This window comes from Nothobranchius furzeri, chromosome 2 (assembly GCF_043380555.1).
Source record: "Nothobranchius furzeri strain GRZ-AD chromosome 2, NfurGRZ-RIMD1, whole genome shotgun sequence".
In the NCBI taxonomy this organism is placed as follows: domain Eukaryota; kingdom Metazoa; phylum Chordata; class Actinopteri; order Cyprinodontiformes; family Nothobranchiidae; genus Nothobranchius; species Nothobranchius furzeri.
This window is the reverse complement of record NC_091742.1, coordinates 85,115,005-85,142,300: the sequence shown is the minus strand read 5'-3', so window position 1 is coordinate 85,142,300 and position 27,296 is coordinate 85,115,005. Positions and strand designations below refer to the sequence as shown.

The following is a 27,296-nucleotide window of genomic DNA, read 5'->3' as shown; positions in this document are numbered from 1 at the left end:
CAGCGCTACGCCCTCTGTGGTCCTGCCGGGCAATTGCTTTGCAACACTCTCCAGGAGACGGAGAAGTAAAAGAGCAAAACGCTTCCGTCAATGCGTGCGTGTCTGTCCCTTGCGGAGCTGACGGAGAAGCATAAACCAGGCTTTAAACCTACAACATTTGTAGAAGAGCTTTAAGTAAATTACATTTTAGTGTTTCGTCTGTAATTTGTGTTCCTTTGGCTAACAGGAGAAGAAAAACCTGGACCTGAGGAACATTACAGACCTAAAACAGCCCAAAAATTAGACTCTCCGAAGCCAATAAAAACATGAATTCATGGATTCTGCTACTCCTCATCACTTCACATGAATGACTTGTGGGCATCAGACCACCCATTCTTCAGTTCTCATTGTTCCATGTGCCTCGTTTGTCTGGAGTCCGTCTACCATCCGGTCTGTACACACATCCCTCTCCATCTCTTTATCTCCTCATCCATCACACTCAGTCCATCCAGCACTGTTCTTATGCACAGTGGAGCATAAACACAGATGATCAACTTCTGTTTCTAAACGGTCCAGTTAAGAAGAAAATCCTTGTGGAAACTGGCTGCTGCTGACGCTGAAAACAGCAAAACAGGCTTAGAGAGAGATTCACGGTTCTCCAGAAGCCCGATACCCAACCAGGAGTACGACAGCAAGGGTCCTTGTTAGGGATGAACCAAACATACCTGCAGTGTGTCCGCAAACAGGACAATGAGGTTCTTCAGATCCAGCACCAAGTCAGGGTCATCACAGTATGACTGCAAAGAATTTAAATAGTAAATCAAACAAATGTGGTGTTTAGTTGTTTTATGAACACAGACACTCCCAAACGTTACCCCAAGGGTTAGGGTTGGTCCTTCCCTCTGATGCATCTCTGACGTAACAAGTGATGTTAATGTTACAAAAGCTGTTTGAAATAAGTAAATAATGCCCTGATCTTTGCTGTGTGGCTGTCCTGCTCTGTCTGGACCAGTACTTGGAGATAAGATGGCGTTAAGTGGATTGGGCGAACAGTAAAATGGGACAGGACCTTGGTCGTTACTTAGTTTGTCTTTTATTCTCTTACAGAGTGTGTCCTCAGAGCAGCGATGATTTTGGACAGCGCCAACTCCCAAAGCTCCTCCACATAGGCTCTGTTGACCAAACCCTGTGTGGTGTGAAGGACGTGGTCCTCAACAACAAAGAAGCTGGAAGGAGGGGCAAAGACACCAAGAGATTAATGAAAGAACATCTTTTTTTATTTGATAAAGAGTTCAAAAGGAGATGATAAAGTTTCATGTTTATCCTCCAAACAACAATATGGATGACGAGACAAGCTTTTTTTCTTGGATTAAGACCCCAAAGATACAAATTCTAATTAATCAAAAGAAAAAAAATTCTCTGAACTCAAACAAGTGAGCAGCTTTGTGCTCCCGTCCCTGAGGGCCTTTATCCAGCACGGTTCAGTTGTTTTCCCTGATTCAGCACACCCGATTTTAATCAGGAGGTGATTAACAGGCTGCTGCAGAGCCCGATGAGCTGATGAACAGGTGAATCAAGTGTGTTGGGAGTAGGGAAACAACTAAAACATGCTGGATGCCGGCTCTCGGGCATGGGAGCCGGAAAAGCTTCTGCCGATCACAATTCAACACCGGATTATGAAAGAACGGATAACGCTCAAAACGCGCGGATTAGTCTACTCTTTGTTTTGTCGTTGACATCATAATAGAGCGCAACGTTCTGTGACTCTTAAAAAACAGTGAAAACGCTGATAAACGCTGGCAGCGAAGGGCTTTACTGATCAGGAAATGGCTGGCAGCGAGTGAGTTAATGTACTTTGTGTAAATACGAAGAGCCTTTCCATAAACCTGTGTGTGTGTGCGTGTGTGTGTGTGTGTGCGTGCGTGTGTCCTTGTAGCCAAGTATATCGAACCAGCAGACAGAAAACCAAGAACAAGTCAATATTCTCCACACACCCTCCAATCACTCATCACCATCAACAGGATATTAGACCCAACGTGTGTGTGTGTGTGTGTGCGCGCGTTTGTAATACACTGAAAAAAAAGATGGCGTGATGGGTAAGCATAAATGTGAAAAGTAGAAACGGGAAGGAGAAAAAAGGGTGGAGCAAACAGTTGGAAAGGAAAATAACCAAATTCTCTAAAACCACTCAGGAGAAAGTTTAATGAAGTGTCGCTAAAAGTTTGCTAAATTCCTTGGAATCGAGTTGCAGATAATTCCATAAAAACCTGCCATGAATGGATGGTTGGATGGATGAAGAGAAGGGTAAAAGTATTAAAACCAAGGATGGCCCATTAAAATCCCTCCATCCTAACACCTCTCTAATGTTTTTATTTAAAACATCCTGAAGCCCTGAGGCTTGTCGTGTTGCTACGACACATTCGGTCTCCACATTAGTTACATTTTATTTCATCTGAATCTAACGAAGAAAAACAAGAAATACTTTAAAAAGGAGAGAACTAACAAAGGCTGGACTTACCCGATGATCTGATTGAAGTACCGCCTGTACCCCTCAAGGGTTTCATGCTAGAAAGACAAAAACACATATATACATATGTATATATATATATACACATACACACACACATACCTACACATTCATATCCATAAGCATACTTTATAAGTATAAAAAAGCATAATAAAAGAATGGTAAATGAATCTGCAGGTTCTTTAATGGAAAAGGTCGAAACACTCCTCACTAGATATAAATACGTAAAGCTGTTATTTAAAAAAGCAAATATTTATCATCAAAACTACTAAAATCTAGAACGGATGTTTAATCCAGATTTCTTTTAAGAATCCCAAAGCTTTACATGATATCAGAAATAAGATAATCCTTCTGGTTATTTTTTTTAGTTCATGTTAATGAGTGTGTGTGTGAGTCAGGCAGAAGGTGTGTGTGTGTGCGTGCGTGCGTATTCAGGTTAGTCGTGTGCAGACAATCAGAGGCAGTGTGGGGTCATACCATGTTAGAGTGGGGCTGCAGAACCAGGCGAGCCTGTTTCCTCCTCTGCTTTCTGTAGTAGTTCTCAAACACGTCACGCAAACCCTAAAACACAAACTCACGTTAACCAAGGAACTACTTCCTGTTAGGAACACCGGATAGAAGACAACAATTCCTTAATAAAGAACACGTGTGTGTAGGGTTAACTTTGACCAACTATGTGGAATTATTAGATTTCATGAATACACAGAAGTGCAGCACTGATTAAAGCTGAGCACACTTTACAGAAAAGCAACATTATTTAACCTTCAAAATTAAAGGCAAATAAAACAAAATTACTAGTTATTTCAAATGTGAATCTATGTTTCTTGCTCAGACCCATAAACATGGTTGAAATTTTGACTAAAGCAGGTCTAAAGTATTACTTGTTTTGCTTTTAAGCCATAAAAAGCTGTGTTAAGAGTTTTCCAACTCTTATTACGCTAAATATTTTAAGGCAGACAATCATCAGTTAATCATCTGCAAGTGAAGTCGTGGAGGATGGCTGCTTATACTGAGCCAGGATCCTCTGGAGGTTTCTTCCTGTTAAAAGGGAGTTTTCCTCTCCACTGTCGCTGCATGCTTGCTTAGTATGAGGATTGCTGTATAGTCACTGACACTAGTCAGTGACTTGATGCAATTTGCTGGGTTCCTTATATAGGAAACATTATTTCTGATTGGCTTAATGAACTGTGAATTGGAATGTTTATTATGTGAAGTGCCTTGAGACGACTCTTGTCGTGATTTGGCGCTATATAAATAAACTTGAATTGAATTGAATTGAAATAATCTTATAAACAACAATTTAAAAAGATGCAGGTAATGTGCATTTAGCTTCAATCCCTTTGAGTCAAAACAGGTCAGCATGATTTCTGAAAGCACGCGTATGTGTGTGAGAGTTTTATGATTACATAGGACCATAGTTTTGCTGTTACACACACACACACACACACACACACACACACACACACACACACACACACACACACACACACACACACACACACACACACACACACACACACACACACACACACACGATCTTTCTAAGCTCGACCTCTTCATATCTATTTATTCCATGACTCATAAGCTCTTTATCTCTGACCGCTACGTTTGTTGTGGGAGAGTGTGTGTGAGGCCTCAGAGTTGGACCTGATGTTACCGCTGAGCTCAGAGATAAGCAACTAAAACCATCCTGATAACATGAAGTCCTCCCTGTGGCATGCAAGCATGACTGCTTAGTGACTACTACCCGTTATCACTGTGACAGAAACTTTCTTTTAAGAACTATTTTTACATGATTACAAGTGAAGTGGTATGTTTTACAATCTATTCACTTTAGTGTGATGACGTCCATCATTAACCCTTGAACTGTCTTCTAAACTCCAAACTATTTGCAAAAAAACAAAAAAAAAACCTACTGGAGATTATTGTTGTATTTATTTGTAGCTATTTTTGTTGTCTTTAATCTACAACTTTCTTCTAAACAAGAAGTAAAACAACATTTTAACTCATCAGATATTCTACAGATAACACCGTAGAGACATCAGGCCGTTCTGGCAAAGAAATATCAATTACATTTTAGCCAAGGCTCCATTTTTGCACACCAGAATATCAGGCATGTACACCACCAATCCCAGGTTGTGACGGCGCCCAGAAAAAAACTCATCCTGGGGGGGGGTACTGAAACGGTCACGGACAGAACTCGCTTCACTCACATTGTTTCACATGAGAGGGACTTTGTGCAAAAAACTTGACGCACGTGCTTGCATAAACAGAACAATTATAGCTCTTTAAAATGTGTAATATACATCCCCTTTAAAAAGATAAGAGACCTACAGTAATGTTTTCCACTTCTGGCTGCTGAACTATGAAACATGTGGTTTAAACCTGCACCTCAAGTCTAAATCTAGATAACTTTTTGAGCCCTGCTTATGTTGTTGTTGCTCTTTAATTCCCAGTTTGGCCCTCGGCTGAGCAACATGCACTCAGTATGGGAGTGGCTTCAAACGGGCGTGAGCTCTTCATCTTGTAGTGCTCAACTCCCAGAGAAGAAACTGTGACAATGAGTAAGAGTGACATGCACGATGCCACACAAACACAGCAGGCCTAACCTAGAGAAGATCACCACACACACTGCTTCAGATCCGTGTTTACTTCCATCAGAACTCGGCCCGCATTGCTCAACATGCGGTGCATGAGCGAACGTAAACAAAAGGGTGTGTTGTTCAGCCCTGATGCTGCTCAGTGACAAGTGGAAAAACATCAATGTCATGCATGAAGATGACGAGGGTGAAGGAGCAGCCTGGTGGCCGTTGGTGATCTTCCATCAACAGCAGCAAATTCTAGAACATTCTGCTCTCCTGGCCCAAACCGAACTGCTTTCTCGCGCTCGTTTCTCTCCAAACACAAGTGTGGATTCGACTCCAGAAAGTCCGACAACAGGAGGATAAATGGAGGCAGCGATGGAACCAACGAGCACATAAAACATCAGAGAGGGAGAAGCTGACCTCAGAGGTAACCAGTTCAAACCTTTCAACGCCTCCCTGAAGCTGAACACACTCCTTTCCCTTCTCTGGCTCTTTTTCTTTCCAACCCCCCACAGCAGCGACACCCCCTTCTCTAATCTCCATCCTTCTCTGTTGTGTTTTCTCCTTCATTTTCCTGTTTTTGCCCTTTTGTCCTCTCCGTGACCTCGCCTTCTTTCCTCCCCTTCTGATCCCTCCTTATCGCTCTTCAGCTGATCCACTCTCTGCTACTACACATCCACCAGCCTAACACCCCGACCCACACTTTCTCATCGTTCATATGTTTTCCACATTTCTTTTACCACTTTACATTAACATCCTCCATAATTCATTTAACTTTTCAGACTTATCTTTCCCTCTTTGAATCTAAAGCTCAAAGAAGAAATCCTTTATATTCATAGATAAGGGTGCAACAATACCACTTTTTTCCAAACCGATACCATACCGATACTTGGATCCAACTACTTACCGATTACCGATACTTCTACCAGACGAAAAAATGCAATGAATTGGAATACAGGTTTTATTTTCTTCTCTGCTTTCAACAGGAAAAGACTGAGGTAGATAAAAGATAAAATATATTAAAATAAATTATCACTAAGCTAAAATATTAGATGAACAGAAATTACTAGTTAACTGCTTTGGTATCTGTTCCTGGTATCGGTTCACTTTTTACCGATACTGGCATCCCTATTCATAGTATTTATTATTTTAGCCTCTCCCTCTTCTGATACATGTTGATCACAATAAGACTAAAGAAGCTCTTTAGTTTGTTTCATTAATAAATAATCTAATGTTTCAAGAGGGTGATAGTGGTGTACCACAAGGCTTTGTTCTCAGTCTCGGGATGTATTTATGCCACTTTATTAAGCACCCCCTGCTCAGCTGCTTGTTAACCCACATATCTGATCACCTGGCAACAACTTGAGGCATTTATTCATCCATTAGTGGTGAAGATATCTAGTTAAATTTTAAAATGAGCATCAAAATCAAGAATAAGCAAGGTTTCAGTCTTAGAAGGTAATATTTGTTGATGTGTTGGAATTTTCACTCCAAAACCTCTGAAAGGGTCCTGCTGACGCAGACTTCAACAGTAACCCAAACCACTGGTTCCGACCAAGAGCAAGCAGAACAGCACCTCTGAAGGTACCACTCACACAGGATTACCAAAACGGAACCAGAAGAGACCGGAAAAACCTTTCCTCGTCTGATGAATCTTGAGTTTCAGCTGCAACATTCAGATGGTGAGGTCAGAACTTGGTGTCACCAACATGAAAGCATGGATCCATCCTGCCGTGTACCGATAATTCAGCATGTGGAGATGGTGTGATGTTATGGGGGAGATGTTCCTGACCCACATTGGGCCTATTAGCAGAGTGCTTTTAAAAAAATCCTTAATAAAAGCAGATGAGGCACTACCTTGACAACATTTTAAGCTTAAGAGACTCAGTTTTGGACTTATTACATTCATCATGTTGCTCATCTTGGCCAACTGCCACAGACATGAATACACCCAGAGTATCTGCTGGAAGATTAAACCTCTTTAAGGCCCGTCTATGTTTGCCTCCTCCATCACCTGGCCTTCTTACCCTTTCTCTAACCTCAGTTTTACCTTTTCACTCCTTCCATCTCTCTCCTGCCTGTTGGCTTTCTCTTTCCTGTCAAAGTTCATGCACTTCCTGTTGCCCTGCCAGGGAGCCCCCCCTTCAGACACACACTCATGCTGAACAGAAACACCCGACCCTGTGGCTGTGTTGGCCCGGTCACAACCCCTGCAGGCCTGCACACACACAAACACACACACAGACCCCAAAGTGTGCAGCTGACCCAGTCAACACCTCCACCCGCGTCGCTTTCGCTCAGACTGAGATGAGACACGCAGCCTGGTTGGAGCAAAGCCAGGCTCGAGCCTGAGGCCTCATCGAACACCGTCGCTGGCCTTTCAGCTCATAAACCTCCTGCTGTTTACCCATAGAGTCCAATAATACAGCTGCAAATCACCACGAAGGCCTCTGATTGGATAAAGACACTCCAGAGGATGACCATACGAGTTATCTCGTTTTAAACTTACAGGATTTGGCAACAAAATATTACAAATATGGTAATAAACCAACACTTGATTTAAGATGTCCTGCATTTTCGTAGATTATTTATCAAACAAAGTTTAACTAAATGTTTCTAAAACAGGAAGGTGTGGTTACAGTGATGTAACTGGACTTCTTTTGTAGGGAGGAAACGGGGAGGTTAAAGAGGACAGACTCACCAGGACGGTGTAGATATGCAGACAGCGGTAAACAGGGGAAAAGTCCACCAGCTCCTGAGCTCCTGGTACCTGCACAGAGAAACAATATCCATCTATCCAATGTCTGAACCCGCTTTGTCCATGTAGGGTCACGGGGGGGCTGGTGCCTATCTCCAGTGGTCAGTGGGCAATCAGGCGGGGTACACCCTGGACAGAGAGCCAGTCTATCGCAGGGCAACACAGACACACAAAGGACAATCACATGCACACACACACACTCCCACCTAAGGACAATTTAGACAGACCAATCAACCTAACAGTCATGTTTTTGGACTGTGGGAGGAAGCCGAAGTACCCGGAGAGAACCCACGCATGCACAGGGAGAACATGCAAACTCCATGCAGAAAGACCCCAGGCCAGGAAGCGAACCCAGGACCTTCTCGCTGCAAGGCAACAGCTCTAACCACTGCGCCACTGCGCAGCCGAGAAACAATATTGCAAGAAAATATCAATACAGTGAACAATATTTCATGTTATAGTACTGAACAGACTTTTCAAAGTAGAGTATCGATTTTTTTATTGAGAGTTTACATTCAAACATGTACTGTTTCTTTAGTGTGATGCAATTCCAACTCTGACTGCTAGGTGGCAGCAATAAACCCAGCCCAAGATCTCACCATGGCCCTGGATGTGTCTGGAAACATCTGACCTGAGTTTTCCGATAAAATACTGCCTGAAAAAACTTGCTAATATCGTTAGGTCTTAGTATTGCAATACATAGTGTCATTTCCCCTGTACTTCGATAGGGTTAGGGTAGGGTTAGATTCACGCCAATAGGGAGCCTAAGTCATACCCATCTACTTCGGGACCATGGGTCCCCCCAGAAGAGCGAAAAAATGAATGTAAGTCAACAGATCTAAAAACGCTATTTTCTAATTCAGCTTGTTATGTGCCATGGATTTCATATGATGTCCGTGAATTTTAAAGATGCATTATGATACCAAGAATGTTCTTATTTTCTAATGGGGGAAACTTTATTTTAGGTTGTGTGTGAAAATAAGTGCAGGACTACAAATGTGCATAACTACAGCGACATCACTAAACCAGACGTGGAAAAAAACTGAGAAAATGGCTGCAAGTTTAGCAAACTTAAAACCCTTCCTTCAGGAGGAAAGACCCACCATAAATCTGGCCACGTGGTACGTAGCAGCTAAGCTAGGGGAGAGGAGATCCTGTGGTGACGTCATTTATGCAACATCCTGACGTTTGATTTGTAGTCATGCTAATTATGAACTTTTACAAGCTGATAAACCTCAAGTACACACATCGTTACTTTTCATTTAAATTGCAGTACAACATATGTGTGATCCAGGGTCTAGACCAGGGTTTGCCTTAGGGCAAAGCGGATTAGAAAACGGCTCTTTTAGCCCCATGGACGTGTAAAAGTCCTTTCATTCTTCCAGGAACCCATGAGCAGACCGGAAAGGGAGACGACTTGGGCTCCCTATACACACCTCTAGTTAAAAGTACTATAAAACCACCCAGTTGTTTTCAATATTAACGATTACGGTTTAAATTTGTGTATTTAAACACGTGAGTCTCACTCATTTCTACTGAGGGTAGGTGTGTGGGTTAAAACAACACTAAAGAGTTTTTAACGCCTTAATCTAATGCTTTCAGACTGATTTCAGTGGTTCTTTAGCCAAACACTTAACCAACTTCACTTGGGACAGCACTCCGTAGCCCTCCGCTGGCCAGAAACTGCACAAAACGACTTTGGTGGTCCGGGTAAGAACACCTGCGTTACGGCTTTACTGTGTCGGTAGCTGTAAAGGCTAATAGTTAGCTTTTTCCATTCACTGACTCAATAAAAAGCACAAGAAGAGGGAATCTTGGTGGATTGGATTAATATTTAATAAAACAGAAATTTGATTACCATTTGGCTCCATTACTCAGACGGGTGTAAGAGCTTCTTAAAGTTTCTGTCCTCTTCTTATAAATTCCAATAATAACCTGGTTTAGAGTTTCTTTTTACCACTTCATTAAGAAAAAGATCACGAGGAATTTCATGTATTTATTTAGGTATTTTCTGATCACGGTGAGTCAACAAAGGAGAACTGTCATCTCCTCCCTCATTAAAACATTTTAAAGAACAATTACTTAAAACAATGTCATAAATATAAAAGCTCCTGTAATCTAAAGTTTGCTCCAAAGTGTAAAAAACTCCATTAAAAACTAAATTGTAGGAATGGAAAGGCAGTGGCGTGTTAAAAAGGATAAAAATGAAAAGAAGAATAAAAGAAAAACAAGAAAATAAATGGATTTGATGCCAGGAAAGAAAGAAAAAAAGCGTGGCAGTGACGGAAAATTCAAAGAAGAAGAAAGACACGGGGTGACACGAGGCGGCGGAACGCTGATGGTTGGCATTTCTGGCAGGCGCCAACATGGTCGTAACCCTGCAGAACGCGAGGTCAGGCCTTTGTTCTGACCAAGGTCAGCTGAAGACGGCGGTTGAGTCAAGTTTTACAGGACATCAATAAGCCAGAGGGACGAGAGCGGTGAGCGGCAGCTCGGGTTGACGAGTTCACCTCCATTCTCCTTAACCTCTTTGTGCTTCGGCTCTTCCTCGAGTGGCAACAACAAAAGAATCCTGGGAGGGATGACTCGCAGAGTTCAGGCCCCAAATATGCTCCGTCCATTTAGGAATCATTAACGTCCTCACTCCAGTAATCCCGTTTGAGTGCTGATCATTCGTCAAGGATTGTTTTTGTTTACATTCAAATACTAGAAATACAAAACTGTGGGTTTAAAGTTTACAATCAGTGCAGCAGCAACCTACGAGAGTCATTAATGAAATAAAGGTTTTTCTCCTATTTTTACCCCAGCGCTGCTCCACTGACCAGCTGTAGGTGGTGATTTAAGCTACAGACATCTGAACACCTTCCGTCTGTTTCCACACGTCGAGCTGCTCTTATAATGTAAAGATCGAAGGAAAGTCGATCATTAATAAATAAAAACATCTGGGAAGCCGAATCAGAGATCAGACATGGGTAATGTCAACCGTGAGTGTGTGTGCGCGCATGCGTGTGTGTGTGATGGCCTCACATCATCCTCCTCTTCATCCTCCACATCCAGAATCCCAGAGTTCTGTTTGAACATGGGGATGCCCCCCTGCCTGCCGCTCTCCGCTCCCACCGCGGCCGCCATCTTCCTGCCGCGTCGGCCAATCAGAGCTCGTGGCTGCATGGTGACGGAGCTGTCCAGTGAGCGCTGGAGCTGGGCCTGAACAGAAACACGCATCAGCGGGTCACAAAGGTCAAATCTTGCTGATGGAGGAGCTTCATATTTTTGCCTCGAGGAGGGGCCCCTCCTCCTCCTGGCTGACCTGCATTGTTTGTGTCTATTCCAGTTATTTCCTACATTTCCCAGAACCCTTTTCAAGTTACCCAGAGGAAGAGGTGGGAGCCGTTGGCTCTACTTCAGAGAGTCTGAGGCTCTGACACCAAAACCAGATGTTACCTGATAACAATGATGCACCGTCTGCACTCAGACCACTGGAGCTGAACAACATCTGCTCAGCTTCAACGCCCTGGATTCAAAAACCAGCACCAGCTTTCAGACAACAACCGCGTCCCTCAGAGGTTCTTTGAGGAAACCTGTTTTGAGGACATGTTGTTGCTGCCACACCTACACTAAACATCAGAGCAACAAGAGGACAGGAAAGAACCCAGAAGGAGCAGGAAGGATAAGGGGTCAAAAGGCAACCGATTCAAATTACATCCAAGACTGAGGACCAAAAAACAGTTAATATGATCTCTAATATCTACGTGAAACCTTTTAAAATGTGCCTGATTGGTCTTCCCGACTAGTGTGGTGCTCGTGGAACGTTTCAAGTCTACTGTAAGAGCAGTGGGGGGGTGATCTTGTTGCCATGGCGATGCAGTTTGAGCCTATGTAGGGGAACACTGACCTTTGATCGTTAGACACAAAAGTGGAAGAAAATGTGAATATTTCAGCTAGCATCACGCGAAAATGAACGTCAAAACTAGGAATATTTACTTTGTTTTCATTTTATTGTCACCTTAGGCACACCTCAGCTGTCAGATTGTCCTCTCGTCTCCGGTGAGCTTTAGTTTAGAGTAACACCACAAGAGAGACCCTGGGAGCCAGAAGCTTTATAAACTTTTCAGTACATTTTTTAAACCCCCTTTGAGATTGTAATCATCAATAATCTTTAAACAACCATAAGTAAGAAGCCAATGGCAGCCAAATGTTTAAATCTTCATTTTAAAGACTAGAAATGGTAAAATGGTTAAGGAGAAACAAATATATGACCCTCTTAATTTTTAATTATAATCAACTCAGAGACGCAGTTTAAGGAGATGTAGGATACAGCAGTTCTACCTAAATAATCTTATGCATTAAAAATGCTCTAAAAATTAAACAACATTAAATTATACACGATATATTTTATTTGAAAATATAGCTTTAATTTTACATGTATTTATTTGAATATTATACTAAATGTTTCTATTCATTTACAAGTTCAGGTTCAGTTCAGTTCACTTTATTTCAAACATACATTCACCAACATTTCATAAAATCATTCCACGCAATTGTTTGAAAAGGAGTAGGGAGAAGTGTATACTTATTTAGCCCCACCCCCTCAGGTTTACATCCTCATCATCAAAATTTAAACAACAAAACATTTACAATGCCTTCAAAAAAAACACAAAAAAAAAATAACAATAATAATAAATAAATAAAATTCTCATGTTCAACTAGAACTATATTTAGATTTTCTAATTTGTAGAATAGATTAAACATCAGTTTGCATGCTGTCCTGGGTTAATTGCATTTTCTTCATTCTTATACTTATTTAACATTTCTTTTTTGAGTTTTATTTTAAACTGGTTTACATTACTACTGTCCTTTATTTCTTCTGTTAACTCATTCCAGAATTTAACGCCCGCTATTGAAATAGACATCCTTTTCAATGTTGTTCTTACTCTTTGTACTTTTAAATTCCAGAAAAACAGAAAATGATAAAAACAGATATGGTTGAAGCAGGAGGATACACATGAGTCAACACCATAAGTTCCTCTGATTTTACTACATCTACATTTCTATTTTAAACAACTGACAGTTTTCATGTTTGAATAAAAAAAAACAAGTTTTGAAAACACAAAATGAATATTCCAGCTTTAGGAGAGTTTTATGTTCCTCCTGCTGCGGACGATTCTAGAAACGTGTTTGGTGTGACTACCCTCTTTAATCCTGGACTCCAGTGATTCAACACAAACCATCAACAAACCGTTTTGGAAATAAATAATTACTCAAAGATCCTTCAGAGCTCAACGGTGATTTCTAATTATAAATAGGACGATAAGACAAAGCTTTGTTTTTTGGATCTACAGTGAAGACCTTAACAGGAAATGATACATTGGACTTCCTCTAAGCTGCTGCTGTACCAGAATATCTAAAAATACAAATAAAACAGGAAGTGATGGTTGGAGAATGTCTCCAAAACAAAGTAAAAACAGAATCTTGTCCAGAGTCATTCAAACCTTAGAATACCATGTTATTTTGAAGCGTTTTGTTTTTTTAGAAAGGTGTTTTGAAGTGGATTCCCACGGCAGGTCTACATCCCCTTATTTCTGTGGGAAAACCTTCTAATGGAGGGGAAGCCCAACGAGCATCTTTCCATCCACACCCACATCGGACTCTGCTTCTTTTGAAAAATCGACACGGAGGCTTCCTTCGCTCGTCGGCGCCAGCGCACTGCCAACAACGTGCCGTGAAATCGGCCACGTGGGACGTTGAAGAAATGCGTCAGGGAGTCCAAGAATCTCGATTTGACGGCGATAATGAGAAAAACTGTTGTGCGTGCGAGGCTGGATAGGCAGAAACCCGGAAGAACACACTCTGAGAACACAATGCCATCTTTGATCTGATGCCCACTCACACCATTAGAAGGTAAATGAGTCATCTCAGACAATAAGTGCAAAGAAATCTGTGGAAATTCTTATCCTCCTGCTATGAAGGTCAAAGGAACGAGGGCAGAAATGTTCAACGCTGCGACCTCTCTTTAGACAGAAATCGATATAAAAGGTGTTTTATCGGTTTTTCTAACCTAAAAACTCAAAACTTTGATTGAACCAAAAGGAGAATTAATGAAAAACTTCAGAAAAGTGGTAACGACGTCAGACGCAACAGCAACCATGAAAGGACCCTAGAGAGATGAGAGCAGTTGCCACAGAAAGCATCTCTCTGGAGGTCCAGTCAGAAAACGTCACCGTCTACGTCAAGAAGATCCACTCGGCCATTTCACTTAGCTCCTGCATTCTTCTGCAGGTGTGTGAAAGAAGCACGCACTCACCCGACCCCTCATTCAACCCAAATGCACAAAACCTGGTTCTGCTGCTTCGAGAACCCTTTTCTTTGGGGAAGGCATTCGCTGAGGTCTTGAAACACAAGTGCAGGAATGTGCGTCATCTGTTGCGCAAAAGAGAAGAAACAATACCGTGGCAGAAGCGCCGAGATGGGAGGAGGTGAGAGGATGGATACGGAGACACAGCAGGACTTTAAAAAAATAAGTTAATACTTAACTGAACATCTAACCCAACACTGGGGGGGTTGGACCCCCTCAGAAACTAAGTCTTGGTGGATAAATCAAGCAGAAAAAAAACAAATTGACACCAACAGTTCTGATATGCTGCGCTGCCCTCTTATGAGCTACAGCAGGTTTTGACACCCAGGTTTAGAGATGAGGAACACTCGTGTGATCATCTCTGCTGATCGACCGCTCAATGGCTATTGTTGAGGACAACAAGGACCTTCAACTTGATGTTTTTGATCCACACCTAAAAAAAACTTGGATACCACTGAGCTAAACTTTACATTCACAAGACATCCGATTGTGTCAAGAAACGTATAACGATTGTTTTGTAAAAGCTTTTATGCCCTGCCCTCCTAGTGTAAATGAATGGGACAATGGTCCCAATCCGGGTTCATTCAAGGTTGATGACATCACAGCAAAGTGGCGAGGCTGTCCAAATTTGAACAATATTCAAAATGTGTTCAAATTAGTCATTTTCTCACATTTAAAGGATGGGTCTGGTGTATCGTTACTGGCAAAAGCTAGCCAAGAGTGGTCCACACGGGAGATTTCGGTTTTTGTATTTACGAGGCAGGGTTCATTTTAAATGTTAATATATGAATATCCGTTTAATTATCTGTTGTTATCACAGAGTAGGCCAGGCTTCCGGCCCCATCACCAGACTCATAAGACCCTGGTTCCAACATGGTGGTGTACCTGTACACAAGGTAACGTGGCTTTGCTTTTGTAGACTAGATGGAGATGTCCATGAGGACGAATGTAGATCTTCTCATGTGCTTTCTGCTTAAAACTAGTCCTTGATGTTCTGCATGAACATGTCCCATTTGTTTGACCTCGCCTTCGAACCCTGAGAACATCTTAAAGGTTACCAAAACCCTGGCTAAAGAGGGTCAACCAGATGGATCTGATACAGGCCCAAATGATGCTGGTTTGGGATCAGCTGGGAGGAAAATCCCTACAGATCACGGGGTGATGGACCTCCTCCAGACAGGGAGGATGCAGGGACAGCAACGAGCTGTGGAGCGGACCCACAACAACCCATAACCGTCCGGTTTCATTCCCCTTCTGATGGTTCAATACACCGACCCAGCATGAGCCCTCCACCACACACACACACACACACACACACGCGCGCACGCACGCACACACGCACGTGTGTGAGCTCTGTAACTAGATACAGGTAATCAATCTTCTTCCACTTCACAGGCCCAGCAATCTGTTTCCCATTAGTGTGTGTGTGTGTGTGTGTGTGTGTGTGTGTGTGTGTGTGTGTGTGTGTGTGTGTGTGTGTGTGTGTGTGTGTGTGTGTGTGTGTGTGTGTGTGTGTGTGTGTGTGTGTGTGTGTGTGTGTGTGTGTGTGTGTGTGTGTGTGAACAAACTTTGGACTCGTCCTTTGCCGAACGCACAAGAACGAAGAAAGCGGAGGGGCGAGAAACTGAAAGTAAATGAAATGGAGAGAGCAGAAAAAGAGAAAGTGACAGAATCTAGGAAAGGTGAAAATGCAACGCGACATAAGAAACGGTAAGGGGACCTGACAGGGACATTAGAACATGTTTATTGTTCTCGTGTTCCTTCCTCTCTGATGCATCTTTGTAGTGTTTTTACCCGTCCTGCTGCTCATTCCTTGGGGACCCTACTCTGGGTACTTTGATGACAAAGATCCAAGAAACCCCGTCTGAGACGGTTGGTTATGAAAAAGTAGGAACACAGAACAAAGGGTTGTAGTCAAACAAAAAGAGAACATTTTCACAAATCGTCTACCTGCACAAATTCAGCTGGCCGACACGGCCGGTCAGGGGTATTCGATTCCAGGCCTGGAGGGCCGGTATCCAGCAGGTTTTTGTTTTACTTCTGCTTCAACACACCTGATTTCTATCAGCAGGTGATTAACAGGTTTCTGCAGAGCCTGATGAGCTGCAGCACAGGAGATGTAACCACTGAATCAGGTGTGTTGGAGCAGAGAAACCACTAAAACAGGCTGGATACCGGCCCCTCCAGGCCCAGGACTGAGAACCACTCCTGTAGGTAAACGCTACATATATTTATGTTAATCCAGACCAAAATTACATGTTTGAGTTAACGAAAAGTCAAAGACACGCAGACAGGGTGCTGCCATCTTGGGGTCATGTGAGCGGAGAACACACTTTGATTGGCCAGCAGCTCACGTAGTGCGCACATTGCAAGTCCCCCCCGTGAGGCAGAAAATACCAAACCGGTCAGATATTCACCTCAGCCTCTCGTGAGGCGGAAAACTCTGAAAATCAGGCGCACACAGCGAGGCGTCTGCTGAGCAAACGGTCATTCGAGGCCGTTGGCTCAGGTTGCTCTCGTGTACGGCAGGCTCTAACCAAGCTTGCCTGCTGGTTAGGGTTGGGGCGCTGGTGGTCGGAGGGACTGGCGGCGTCAGAGCTGGGCAGCCTCGCCTCTGTCAGTGCGCCCCCCAGAGCAGCTGTGGCTGCATCATAGCTCATCATCACCAGTGTGTGCATGTGTGTGTGAATGGGTGGAATCCTAGAAGGTGCTATACAAATACATTTACCATTTACATCACAGACAACAATGGGGTTGGACTAAAACTTGAGGAAAACTGGCATTTTCTCTAATTTATTTTACTATTTAGAACTCGTTTTCATCCGTACGGATTTCTCTTCAAGTGTATTATAGTTCTGTTTCATTTTTAGGCTAATCCAACCTAATTTAACTTTTGGTTTTTATCCTTAAATCTACTTTGTGTGCATGTTATTGTGCGGTCACGTTGATTTTAATTTTCATGCTCTTCTCGCTAATGGAAAGCACAGTGAACTGCCTCTGTGTATGAAATGTGTCGTATAAATAAAGCTGCCTCATCTTGCCTGGTCATTTTCCATCGTATTATTGTTCTCTGCATCGATCGGTAGCTGCATACTCCTGCATAACTTACTTGGGTTTACTGGGCGCTATGAATTTTGGTGCTATGATAGTCGTCTTCCGCTTTTTAAAATACTTTGAAGCTAACTGTGCCTAAATCTGTCAGCCAAACAACTTTGGACCTTTGTGTTGATTCAGCTTTATCGTAAAAAAAAAATGTATTCTAGTTTTAACTCTACTCTGATCTGGTGGGTACTTTGTGTTTAAAAACTCCTGACACTTCTCCATCCTCCTGAATGTTTGTACCTAAACGCTCCTCGTTTCCCCTCGCCTCCTCCCACTAGGCCTCTGTGACGTTCTTCTCCTCCTCATCCACTCCATCTTCAGTTCTTCCTCCTCTTCCATGGGCATGTGGCAGCAGACAATAGCCCCATTGTAACCCGCGCGCTCTCCTCCGTCTCTCTTATTTCTCCACATCTATTTGTTTTCACATCCTCGGTTAAGGGAGTCGTAACGGCGGCTGGATACAGAGAGTTGGAGCTAATTTGGAACAGAGCACACCACAGAGACTCACTGTCTGAGAGGCAAATGAAGAGGCAGAAAAAAGGGAAAGACGCAGAAAGGGGGGGGGGGGGAATTTAGATGGGGGGCACAGAAAAGTAAAAGAGGACAAGTTTCCCTCATTTTCATTTATACACACACACACACACACACACACACACACAAAAGTACTCGAGTGCTCGGAGACCAACATCTGATACAACAACCTAATTCTGGCATCAGTATCAGCTCTGAGGTTCCCTTAATCTCACTGGTAATTAGTGGTTGAGCACGATAGCGGTTAGCTTCCTCACCGGCTGCAAGTGGATCTCTACGGCGGCCATTGGCCCACCAACCAAAGGGCGGATGCTAGAGGGCTTTGTGCTGCGTACGGGGTCCGTTTGGATACCAGTTCTGTGTTTAAGAACCCAGAACCAAGAATAAAACAGATGTGTTTTCAGGTGTTGGGTTCCCTCAGCTGGTGTCTCAGAGAGGATACAGACGGTGCCAGGATGACCTTTAATACCAGCCGGGAGTCAGAAACAGGTCTATTAGGAGAAACTGATCCTTTAGCGACATCTAGAGGAGGGGCAGGAAGAAGCCTTAAAAATGCGTCCACCTCTTGGTGACACCAACTGGTTTAGTTATCGGCTCACTGACGCTCGTGTGTTCGTGGTGTCGTCTACCTGTTTCATGGCCGTCTCTCCGATCTTGTCCGAGTGTTTGCGGATGCTCTCCAGGAAGTCTCTCAGCTGCGTCATGGCCGTGTCTCTGATCTGAGTCCTCAGCTTGGGGATGTTTTCCGCCATGATGGAACAGAACCGGTACTGACCCGCTTTCGGAAGACAGCTGTGCTCTAGCTGCTCCAACGTTCGCAACGCCGGGTAGTACCTACAAAACACACACACACACCTTAGTCTCAACCTAATGAAGACGCTGTGAATCAGACCCGTGTTCATCTAAAACAACTGAAGAGTGATTTTTAACGGAAATCAAAAACAGGGAAAATGAAACATCACAAAGAAATAAAACACTTCTGGCAAGACCATGCCCTTAAACATCTCACACTCACTCAGCCGTCTGACCTCTTCCTGCTCCCTGTGAGAAGGGCAGCCGCAGGACGGGAGGAAGGTAAACACAAACAGGTCTGTGGCGCCATCTTGTGGCTGAAAGCTCATACAAAATTAAAGAACAGGAATCTGAATTTTCTCCAAAAATGTAAAGCTGCTATAGAAAATTTGGAAAATAAATGATCTTAATGATATATTAAATTATCTGGAGAGGAGGGTCCGTCAGATTGTTGAACCTCAGATTCAGGAGGAACAATGTGGTTTTCTTCCTGGCCGTGGAACACCTGACCAGCTCTATGCCCTTAGGGGGATCCTGGACGGTGTGTGGGAGTTTGCCCAACCAACATGTGTTGTGTGGATTTGGAGAAGGCGTTCCACTGCACCCCTTGAGGGGCCCTGTGGGGGGGTTACTCCGAGAGTACGGTGTACCAGGCCCTCTGATACGGGCTGTTAGGTCCCTGTATGACCGGTGTCAGAGCTTGGTCTGCATTGCCGGCAGTAATTCAGGCTCGTTTCCAGTGAGAGTTGGACTCCGCCAAGGCTGCCCCTTGTCACCGATTCGGTTCACACCTTTTATGGACAGGATAGGTGCAGCTAAGGTGTTGAGGGGATCCGTCTTGGTGGCTTTAGGATCAGGTCTCTCTGCTTTTTGCAGGGCAACTTAGACCATCCAGTTGTCGGTCTCTCCAAACCACTGCACTTCCTGAGTCCTCCATCCTTTACAGTATTTAGCAACAGAACACCGCCGGTGTGAGAGGTTCTCTGCTCAGTAATATTAGAGAAGGAGAAACAGTCGGCTGCTACCACTTCAACTTTAGGACAAACTACCAGAGTCCCAAAAAGAAAAACACCATCTGAAGTTACGGACAACAAAAGACGTGTGGATGTAGAAAACAGCAACTGGTGTTTAGCGCCATCTCGGTTTCCGGCAGAAGCATCTCAGGGAAAATACCCGAGGGGAGGGGAGAATTTTCCATGAAAGCGTTTCCGTTCAAAGCCTAGCTCGTTCTGTAGCGTCACTAAAGCAGCTTTGATGTTTGAGTAAATTAATCACATATAAACATGTTTCCATGTTGTCTTATCGTAAAATTTGTTTGATTTAACAGAAAAACAAATACACAGCAGATCCCTCAAACCTACCATCTGTGTTCATTAAATCTCTATGAAGAAAATGAAAGCTGGAAGAAAAATTAAACAAGTCTTTCTGCTTCTCTGAAGACTGTCTTAACACCACCTCTCTCCAGATGGATCGGGGTGAAAGCTGGGATAGCAGGGAGGTGCTTTTGAAACATAGGAAATGATTAAAGGTCTTTATCACAATGAGAAACAGTCATACGGTGTGATTCAAAAAGAAAGAAAGGCAGAGTTGATTCGCATTTGTCAAGCTAAATGCAGCATTTATACAACTCAGTTGTCTCTAAGAATGTTTCAGTGCTACAGATCTGAAGCTGGTGATTAAAGTCGAGTCACAGTAAGAACCTTTAAATGTTTGGAATACCTTAAAAAATGCACGAGTCGTAGAAAGATGGAGTACGAGTAAATATCGGCATCGGCAGTTATTTAAAATCAGATAATGCAACCTGAATCTGAGCCTTTCTAGCTAATAGAATCAGCAGAAACACAAGAAACATAGACCAAATAATCCTACGCTCTTACTTCCATGTCACATTCATGATTTCTGTGTGGAAAATTAGCACTTCTGATTCTCATTGATATTTTCTCCTCTTATTATGGATCAAAGTAAAATAAAAAAAATTTTAAATACTCATATTGACCCAACATTAGTGAAGATAAAAACGTACCTCTTAGCCCTCATCTGCTCCTGCAGTCTGCTGTACATCTCCAGCACTGACAGAGCCAAACAGAGACCAAACACAGGATCAGTAAATGAAAATTAAATCATGGGAACAAGATCTGTGTGACGATTAATGTGGTGCAAATATTAGTTTACTCCTGGTGTCATACACAAATGAGTTTCCAACAGACAATCTGCATCTCCAATCATCTCAGGCCCAGCCTAAGGGGATACGTAGACATCTGAATGTTCCTTTAGTTTTATTTTTGACTAGACGAGTGTAGTTTGGGACTGGCAGCTACATTAGAGCCTCTGATCTGAGGCGTTTAGGGTCTACGCCATCTCAGTGACCTTGACCTTTGGTGTTTTAAGTTACCTGGCAGACAGTGGGTCAGCTTGTCGATGGTGGTGGCGATGTTTCTCTGCTGGACTCGACACTGTTGCAGCTCCTCCATTGAACTGGTGAGCTGTGGGGGCGGGGAAACCAGGTGAGCTGAACTGGTTTTACAGTAAGATCATTTATGAACCTATAAACGTACCTCCTTGCCATCTTCCTGGAGACGCTTGTTGGTTTCTGTTACCTGACTCTAGAGAATAAACACAAATTAAACCCGTCCTCTCTAGTTTCCAGATTTTCTCAGAGTCTAAGAGTCTCACCTTCAGTTTCTGGGCCTCTCCTCGTACTTTGAGCAGCTCTGTGATGGAATCCACGAACCCCTGGAAGTGATGGTTACACATCTTCTCAATGTCCCTGTCATGGTTTCTGATGCGAGCGTCCAGCTTCTCCATGAAGAGCCCATGTTCCTGACCGTCGTACACTGACCTGAACAGAGCGGAGAAAAAGGATCAGCTTCTTTTGCTTCATTGATGTTTGGAGTTTTCTTCCAACACTTGTTGACGTCACATCAAATCCAACAGAAACCTTTGCCCCTTGTCGACCAACAGTCATTTCTTGGTCTGTTTCCATAAATGTATGGAATCCGTCTGAATGACAGGTGTCCTTTGAGCCTTTTTTATACAGGGCCCTATTATATTTGGGGCTTGTCCGGGATTATAGCCACTCTTCACAAAGCCAGAGTCTCTAAGATCATGTGACGGTGAGTTTATTAGTTTGGAGTCTCTAGTCATTATGCGGCTGCAAAACTAAAGACAATTGCACACAAAGGACAATTTTGTACAAACAGCATGTTCATAACCTTTCACTGTGTCACTAAATAAATAAGAAATACAAATTCTGCAAACACAACAAAGGTCCACTAGGGGGCATTGTTGGGCTGTTTTATTTGTCCTTATACAAACCCACTGCTTGAAGGTGTTTCTTTTAAAAATAAAATGACAGATTATTTTCCATTTCACTGCCTTGCCTAAAGTCACATTAGCAGAAAAAGAGTGAAATGTCCAAAACTTTACTGAACAGCTTTGGGGGTTTGGAAACAACCAAAAAGAACTAATGAACATTCTGACATTTCATAGAACTGAAAGTGAACTAAAACCCACCAACTGTCATATTTATTGAATATACATGCAAAAACCCTAATATCCCGGGACTTTAAGCTAAATCTGAAATTTCACAGGAAATAAACAGATGGTTGAATACATAACCAGTTCTATGCAAATAATTAAAGTTTAAAATACTGGCAGCTATACTTGGTGTTTCTTACATCACGACCTTGTCGCAAAGAAACAGATCCAAAATGTGCCTTATATTGTTTTTAATGAGCTTTATTTTTGAGTTAACAGAGCACTTTTGTGGGGTAGCTTCAACAATCAAGTAGTAACAATTCTTCACTTTTGGACTTAAGTACAACAGCAAATATAAAAAATGTCTAATATAAAAACAAAGAGCACCTTAACTTAAAATAACTGGCAGCGGTCTATTTTGCCTTGCCTCCCAAAATGCCTTGATACGGCCCTGGGCATGGGACTGAGTTTTAAAGGTGATCTGAATTGTATCAAATATTTAAATATTACATGCTGATAAATAATTGCTTTATAAAAAGGTAAAAACTTGTAGTGGGATAAATCTACCTACATTTACAACAACTACAATTAATTACTTTGTTTTGTTTTCTTGGTTTTTATTTCCTATTTTCCTGTCCTGTCTGTCTCTGATCTGTTGGCATCTCATCTCGGTTCTCCAGAAAAAACTGCTGCCTGACTTCCTACTTTCTCACCTCATGAGTTACTTTTTAAAGAATACCAAGAATGCAGTTAATCAGTAATCTAAAACTGATCTTTGAGCCTCTTTAAAGCATATAAAGTTTTGTTAGAGCTTAAAATGTCCCAGGAGCCCTGAGAAAAGGCCCACAAAATCATGTAAAACATGCACAGTAAGGTTCATTATAAAAAGGCCTGATTTCCCCAGCTACTTCATCAGTGAGTGAGTGAGTGAGAGAGAGAGAGAGAGAGAGTGAGAGAGAGAGAGAGAGAGAGAGAGAGAGAGTGAGAGAGAGAGAGAGTGAGAGAGAGAGAGTGAGAGAGTGAGAGAGAGAGAGAGAGAGAGAGAGAGAGAGAGAGAGAGAGAGAGTGGGGGGGGGGGGGTTTGAAGAGAGACACGTACTGTGTTTTCCAGAGTATAAGTCGCACCAGCCTGGCCCGCAGCAGCTCGCCACGGGCTCCAGCAGGTGATGGCGGGGCAGAGGAGCTTATTCCTGGTCCAGAGCCAGTCCACAGCAGTGCGGTATACATAATTTGGTATATAAGTCGCTCCGGAGTACCAACCTTTAAGGTTGGTTTATGCTTGACGCGTCCGCGAGGTCCGCACGGTTCCGCGCGGAAAAGTTGCGTCATTTTGCGTCATTTTAACAACCACGCCCCTCCACCGCGTCTTCGCACGGCCCAAGATTTCCGCAACGCGCACCTCGGAAAATTTCTAACCACGCGGACGGTCGGACGCGGAAAAACATGGCGGACCGGCACGGCAGAGGTTCGTAAATACAGACATTTGTATGATTCAGCTCTCAGAGATCACCGTGATCAACATGTTGTTAATAATTCTTGGAGAGAAATAGCTCGCACTGTCGGAAAAGACGAGAACGCTGTTAAAAATGCTGAAATACCATGTTGTAAACAGTGATTTCTACTTCTACTATGGTGTAGTGTTGGATGCATGCTGTAGAGCTCCATGCTGCCCCGTTCAGGTGGGAGAATATTGGCTCACCGCAGAGACGAGCTGCATGAACCATAAACGCTGCGAGTTGTGAAGCGCGTTCCAGCCGCGAGCCGCATCACCGCGCGGAAAGTGAATGCGTCAAGCATAAACCAAGCTTAAGTCGCAGGACCAGCCAGACTATGGAAAAAAAAAGTGCGACTTATAGTCCGGAAAATACGGTACTTAAAATTTGTCTTAAGTCCGTTTTGACAGCTTTACATATTGTATATGAGAGCAGTCCTTTGTTTTCATGTCTGATCTTATTTTATCTTGTTTGTTTTTATCTCATCTGTTGTTCTTTGGTGTAATGCTAACTATGTGTCTGTTGCTGCTGCCTCTTAGTCAGATTGTCGTCGTAAATGACAGAGTTCTCAATCGACTCATCTGAATAACTTCAAGTTAAATACATTTTTAAAAAATGGAATTCGGACCAGGAAGTAACGCCCGAAAGTAACGCCCGATTTCGATCAAGTCTGAAACCACGTGATCAGGACCGATTTCCAATAATAAGCCACCCTAGTTTTAAATAACAAAAGGTGTGCTTTACAATCAACTACAGTAAAATGCATGGTGGGTTGAAACTCAGGAAAACATGTTTTTACCATATTTGAAATTGTTCATTCTCTGAGTTTTATGACTCAGTCTTAACTCTCCATCCTACCCACAATTTGGGGACCCATCTATGTTTAGTCAGCAGTAGGATTTGTGTTGGTTCCCACTTCAAATCTCATTAATTAAAAAATAACAAATTGTAGGCAAAATTTAGACACAAACTGAGGACAATATTTTCCTGATATACAGGGTTTATTTAGTTGTCTGAAAATGCAACACGCTTTAAAAAATACCGCGATAATACTGAAAACCGTGATAATTTTGGTCACAATAACCGTGAGGTTAAATTTTCACACCATGACAACCCTGATCATTAGTTTAGGAAAATAGAAATAAATTATTTTTTATAAACTATAAACTTGACTCTGAATTAATATGAAGTATGTGTTCCCTGAATAAGTCAAAGAAACTAAAGTCTTCTGATTAAACATTCAAAGACCAATCAAAGATTGATATTTCTTATTTATACGGAATATAAAATAGAATAGAATTAGAATAGAATTCAACTTTATTGTCATTGCACATGTACAGGTACAGGGCAACGAAATGCAGTTTGCATCCATCCAGAAGTGCTTTAGCCGTGATATAGATGTATTACAATATATATTAGCAATAATATAGATGTGTAAGTATATTACAGAAATGGATCTATTACATATGTTATAATGTACAATATCACATCTTATTGATCATTTAATACAGATGTTGTCAATCTTTAATGCTACACCAGTGAGTCTCAGAACCTCACAATGAAACGATCACTGTCGTTTTAATGTTGGTACTGAGCATTTGTCACATATTGAGAAATTATTAAGGTCTAATGATTTTCACTAGGAGGATAATTCAGCTGGATATTAAAAACTGATTTTAGTGTCAAACAGTCACAGAATATTTAGAGTTGAATGTCAAAACACAAACGTCCACATTTGCCTTTAACTAGTTTAGAGTAGAGAGTATTCTGTTCAAACAATATCCATGTGTTAACTCAAATTGCAAGAACATTTGTTGGCCCGAACAAAGAGGAAGTAAGCTAGCATTAGCCTAACTAATACAATGAACATAATGGAATTTGAAATAAATTAACTTTTCAGATGAGAAGTTAAACCTCTGACATTTTTGAACCTACAGGTTTGTCTGAACAGCAGCTAATTACCAGAGCAGCTCACAGGATGTAGTCTGGGTCATCTGCAGGGAAATGTTTGTCTCCCGAGGGAGTTAGCAGAGCCATCAGTCATATTTCATCAGTCAAGGAGGAATTCAACAGCGAGCCTTGACCTGCTCACTGCAGCTGCAAATAAATCTACAGGGACCTCATCAGGCTGAACAGCAGGACTCGTTTTATTTAAAGCTATAATTTACCTAATAACTGAAATATTAGGATGACAAGTGCAGAAGACAACCCTGGTCTGAGTTACACAAAATCTCCTGGCCGAGTTACTTAGGTGTGTGTGTGTTTTATTTATTTAATATATACACATATATATGTATATGAGAAGCTCGGTCATCCACGTCGAGAGGAACCAGTTGAGGTGGCATCTAGTTAGGATGCCTGGTGAGGTTTTCCAGGCACGTTCAACCAGGTAAAAGACCTTAAGGAAGACCCAAGACATGTTGGAGGGACTGTTTTCAGCTGGACAGAAAACGCCTTGGGATTCCCTCGGAGGAGCTGGCCCAAGCAGCTGGGGAGAGGGAGGGCCCCGGACAAGCGGAAAAAATGAAAGGATGGATGGAGTTCTCTGCTATATTTAGAACAGCCAATGACTGCACAGGTCTTCCCAGCCTTCCTAGACGTGTTCACTAAAGATGCATCGTCCACTTCTTGCTGCTAATTTTCCAAAGCTTGTTTCTCACACAGCGCCTACGGCTGCCTGACTAGGAAGTGTCACTGCAGCAATGCTGATGGAACAACCTCTGGTTATTTTGCCAAAATGGTGTATATTAACAAGAATCAGTGTTCTCCCTGCATTATTCTACAGAGACGAGACACGTGGACGTTTTACTGAGCTTCCTGGTTGTTTTCCACAAAAACACTGATTTGTAGGTAATAAAAAACAACTTTTTATATTCCCAAAAAAAATTTATGGAAAAGATCAAACTGTCTCTAATGGAACATTATGTTTCAAAGGTAGCTTTGAGGCTGATGGTTGCCTTCAGCCTTCTATACTGACTACATTTAGCAAAAGACTTCCAAATATAAACGGTCCAACAACATGTAAAGTGTGTGTGAGGGTTAAAAAAACTGACACTGGTTCCTGAAAATCACTCAGGGCATGTGTGAGCAACAAGTGTGTGTGTCGCTCACTGAACAGTTCACACACACTCACAGAAGAATGTGTTAGCTTGACGCGAGGCACAAAGTTGTCAGGTTGTGTTAGAAGCTGGGTCCATAGAGGGCTGATACAGACACACTCCCATTATTGACCTAGAACTGGTTTAATGGGTCTCACATTGAATAAATGACTCAAAGTGGGTGACCCTAAATAAACTCATTTCTATCTGAACTGAACAGAGATGTTCTGATTTTGGTGTTTAAAGAAATTAAACTTAATTTTTAAGATGGGTCAGTCCTCCGGCATGCTCAGATCATTCCCTTCCCTTGCTTGAAAAATTGTTCCAAAATGAAAGTTGAACCCACATATTTTTTATCTGTGAATTCAAAGCCGTTCAGCGAGTCTCAAATAAAAATTTGGGCATCTTACTGTAAAAAAATATACCACTAATGTAAAAAAGAAACTCTAAATAAACTATGTTCACACCTAGAATCGAAACCGGGTCTTCTGCATGGGAGTCAGACATCTTACAAGGTGAGCTACACTCTAGTAACATTCACAGTTTCTGTAACTTTTACATCCATTGATGACACCTGAAACAACGTCAAACCAAAGAATGGT

General features: G+C 42.4%; 1 protein-coding gene across 2 annotated transcripts in view; it reads right to left on the bottom strand.

The window, feature by feature from the left end:
• The window catches only part of exoc6b (exocyst complex component 6B), a 120,928-nt gene that overhangs the window by 72,607 nt on the left and 21,025 nt on the right, over nt 1-27,296 (bottom strand). For both annotated transcript variants that reach the window (XM_070548086.1, XM_070548087.1), the window contains exons 2-12: nt 21,300-21,465; nt 21,182-21,229; nt 21,019-21,109; nt 20,650-20,695; nt 18,464-18,668; nt 10,877-11,053; nt 7,793-7,861; nt 2,984-3,067; nt 2,498-2,544; nt 1,085-1,205; nt 705-776 (exon numbers count right to left, since the gene is read on the bottom strand). In XM_070548086.1, the coding sequence (XP_070404187.1) occupies nt 705-776; nt 1,085-1,205; nt 2,498-2,544; nt 2,984-3,067; nt 7,793-7,861; nt 10,877-11,053; nt 18,464-18,668; nt 20,650-20,695; nt 21,019-21,109; nt 21,182-21,229; nt 21,300-21,465 (1,126 nt within the window). The remainder of the gene's footprint in view (nt 1-704; nt 777-1,084; nt 1,206-2,497; nt 2,545-2,983; nt 3,068-7,792; nt 7,862-10,876; nt 11,054-18,463; nt 18,669-20,649; nt 20,696-21,018; nt 21,110-21,181; nt 21,230-21,299; nt 21,466-27,296) is intronic.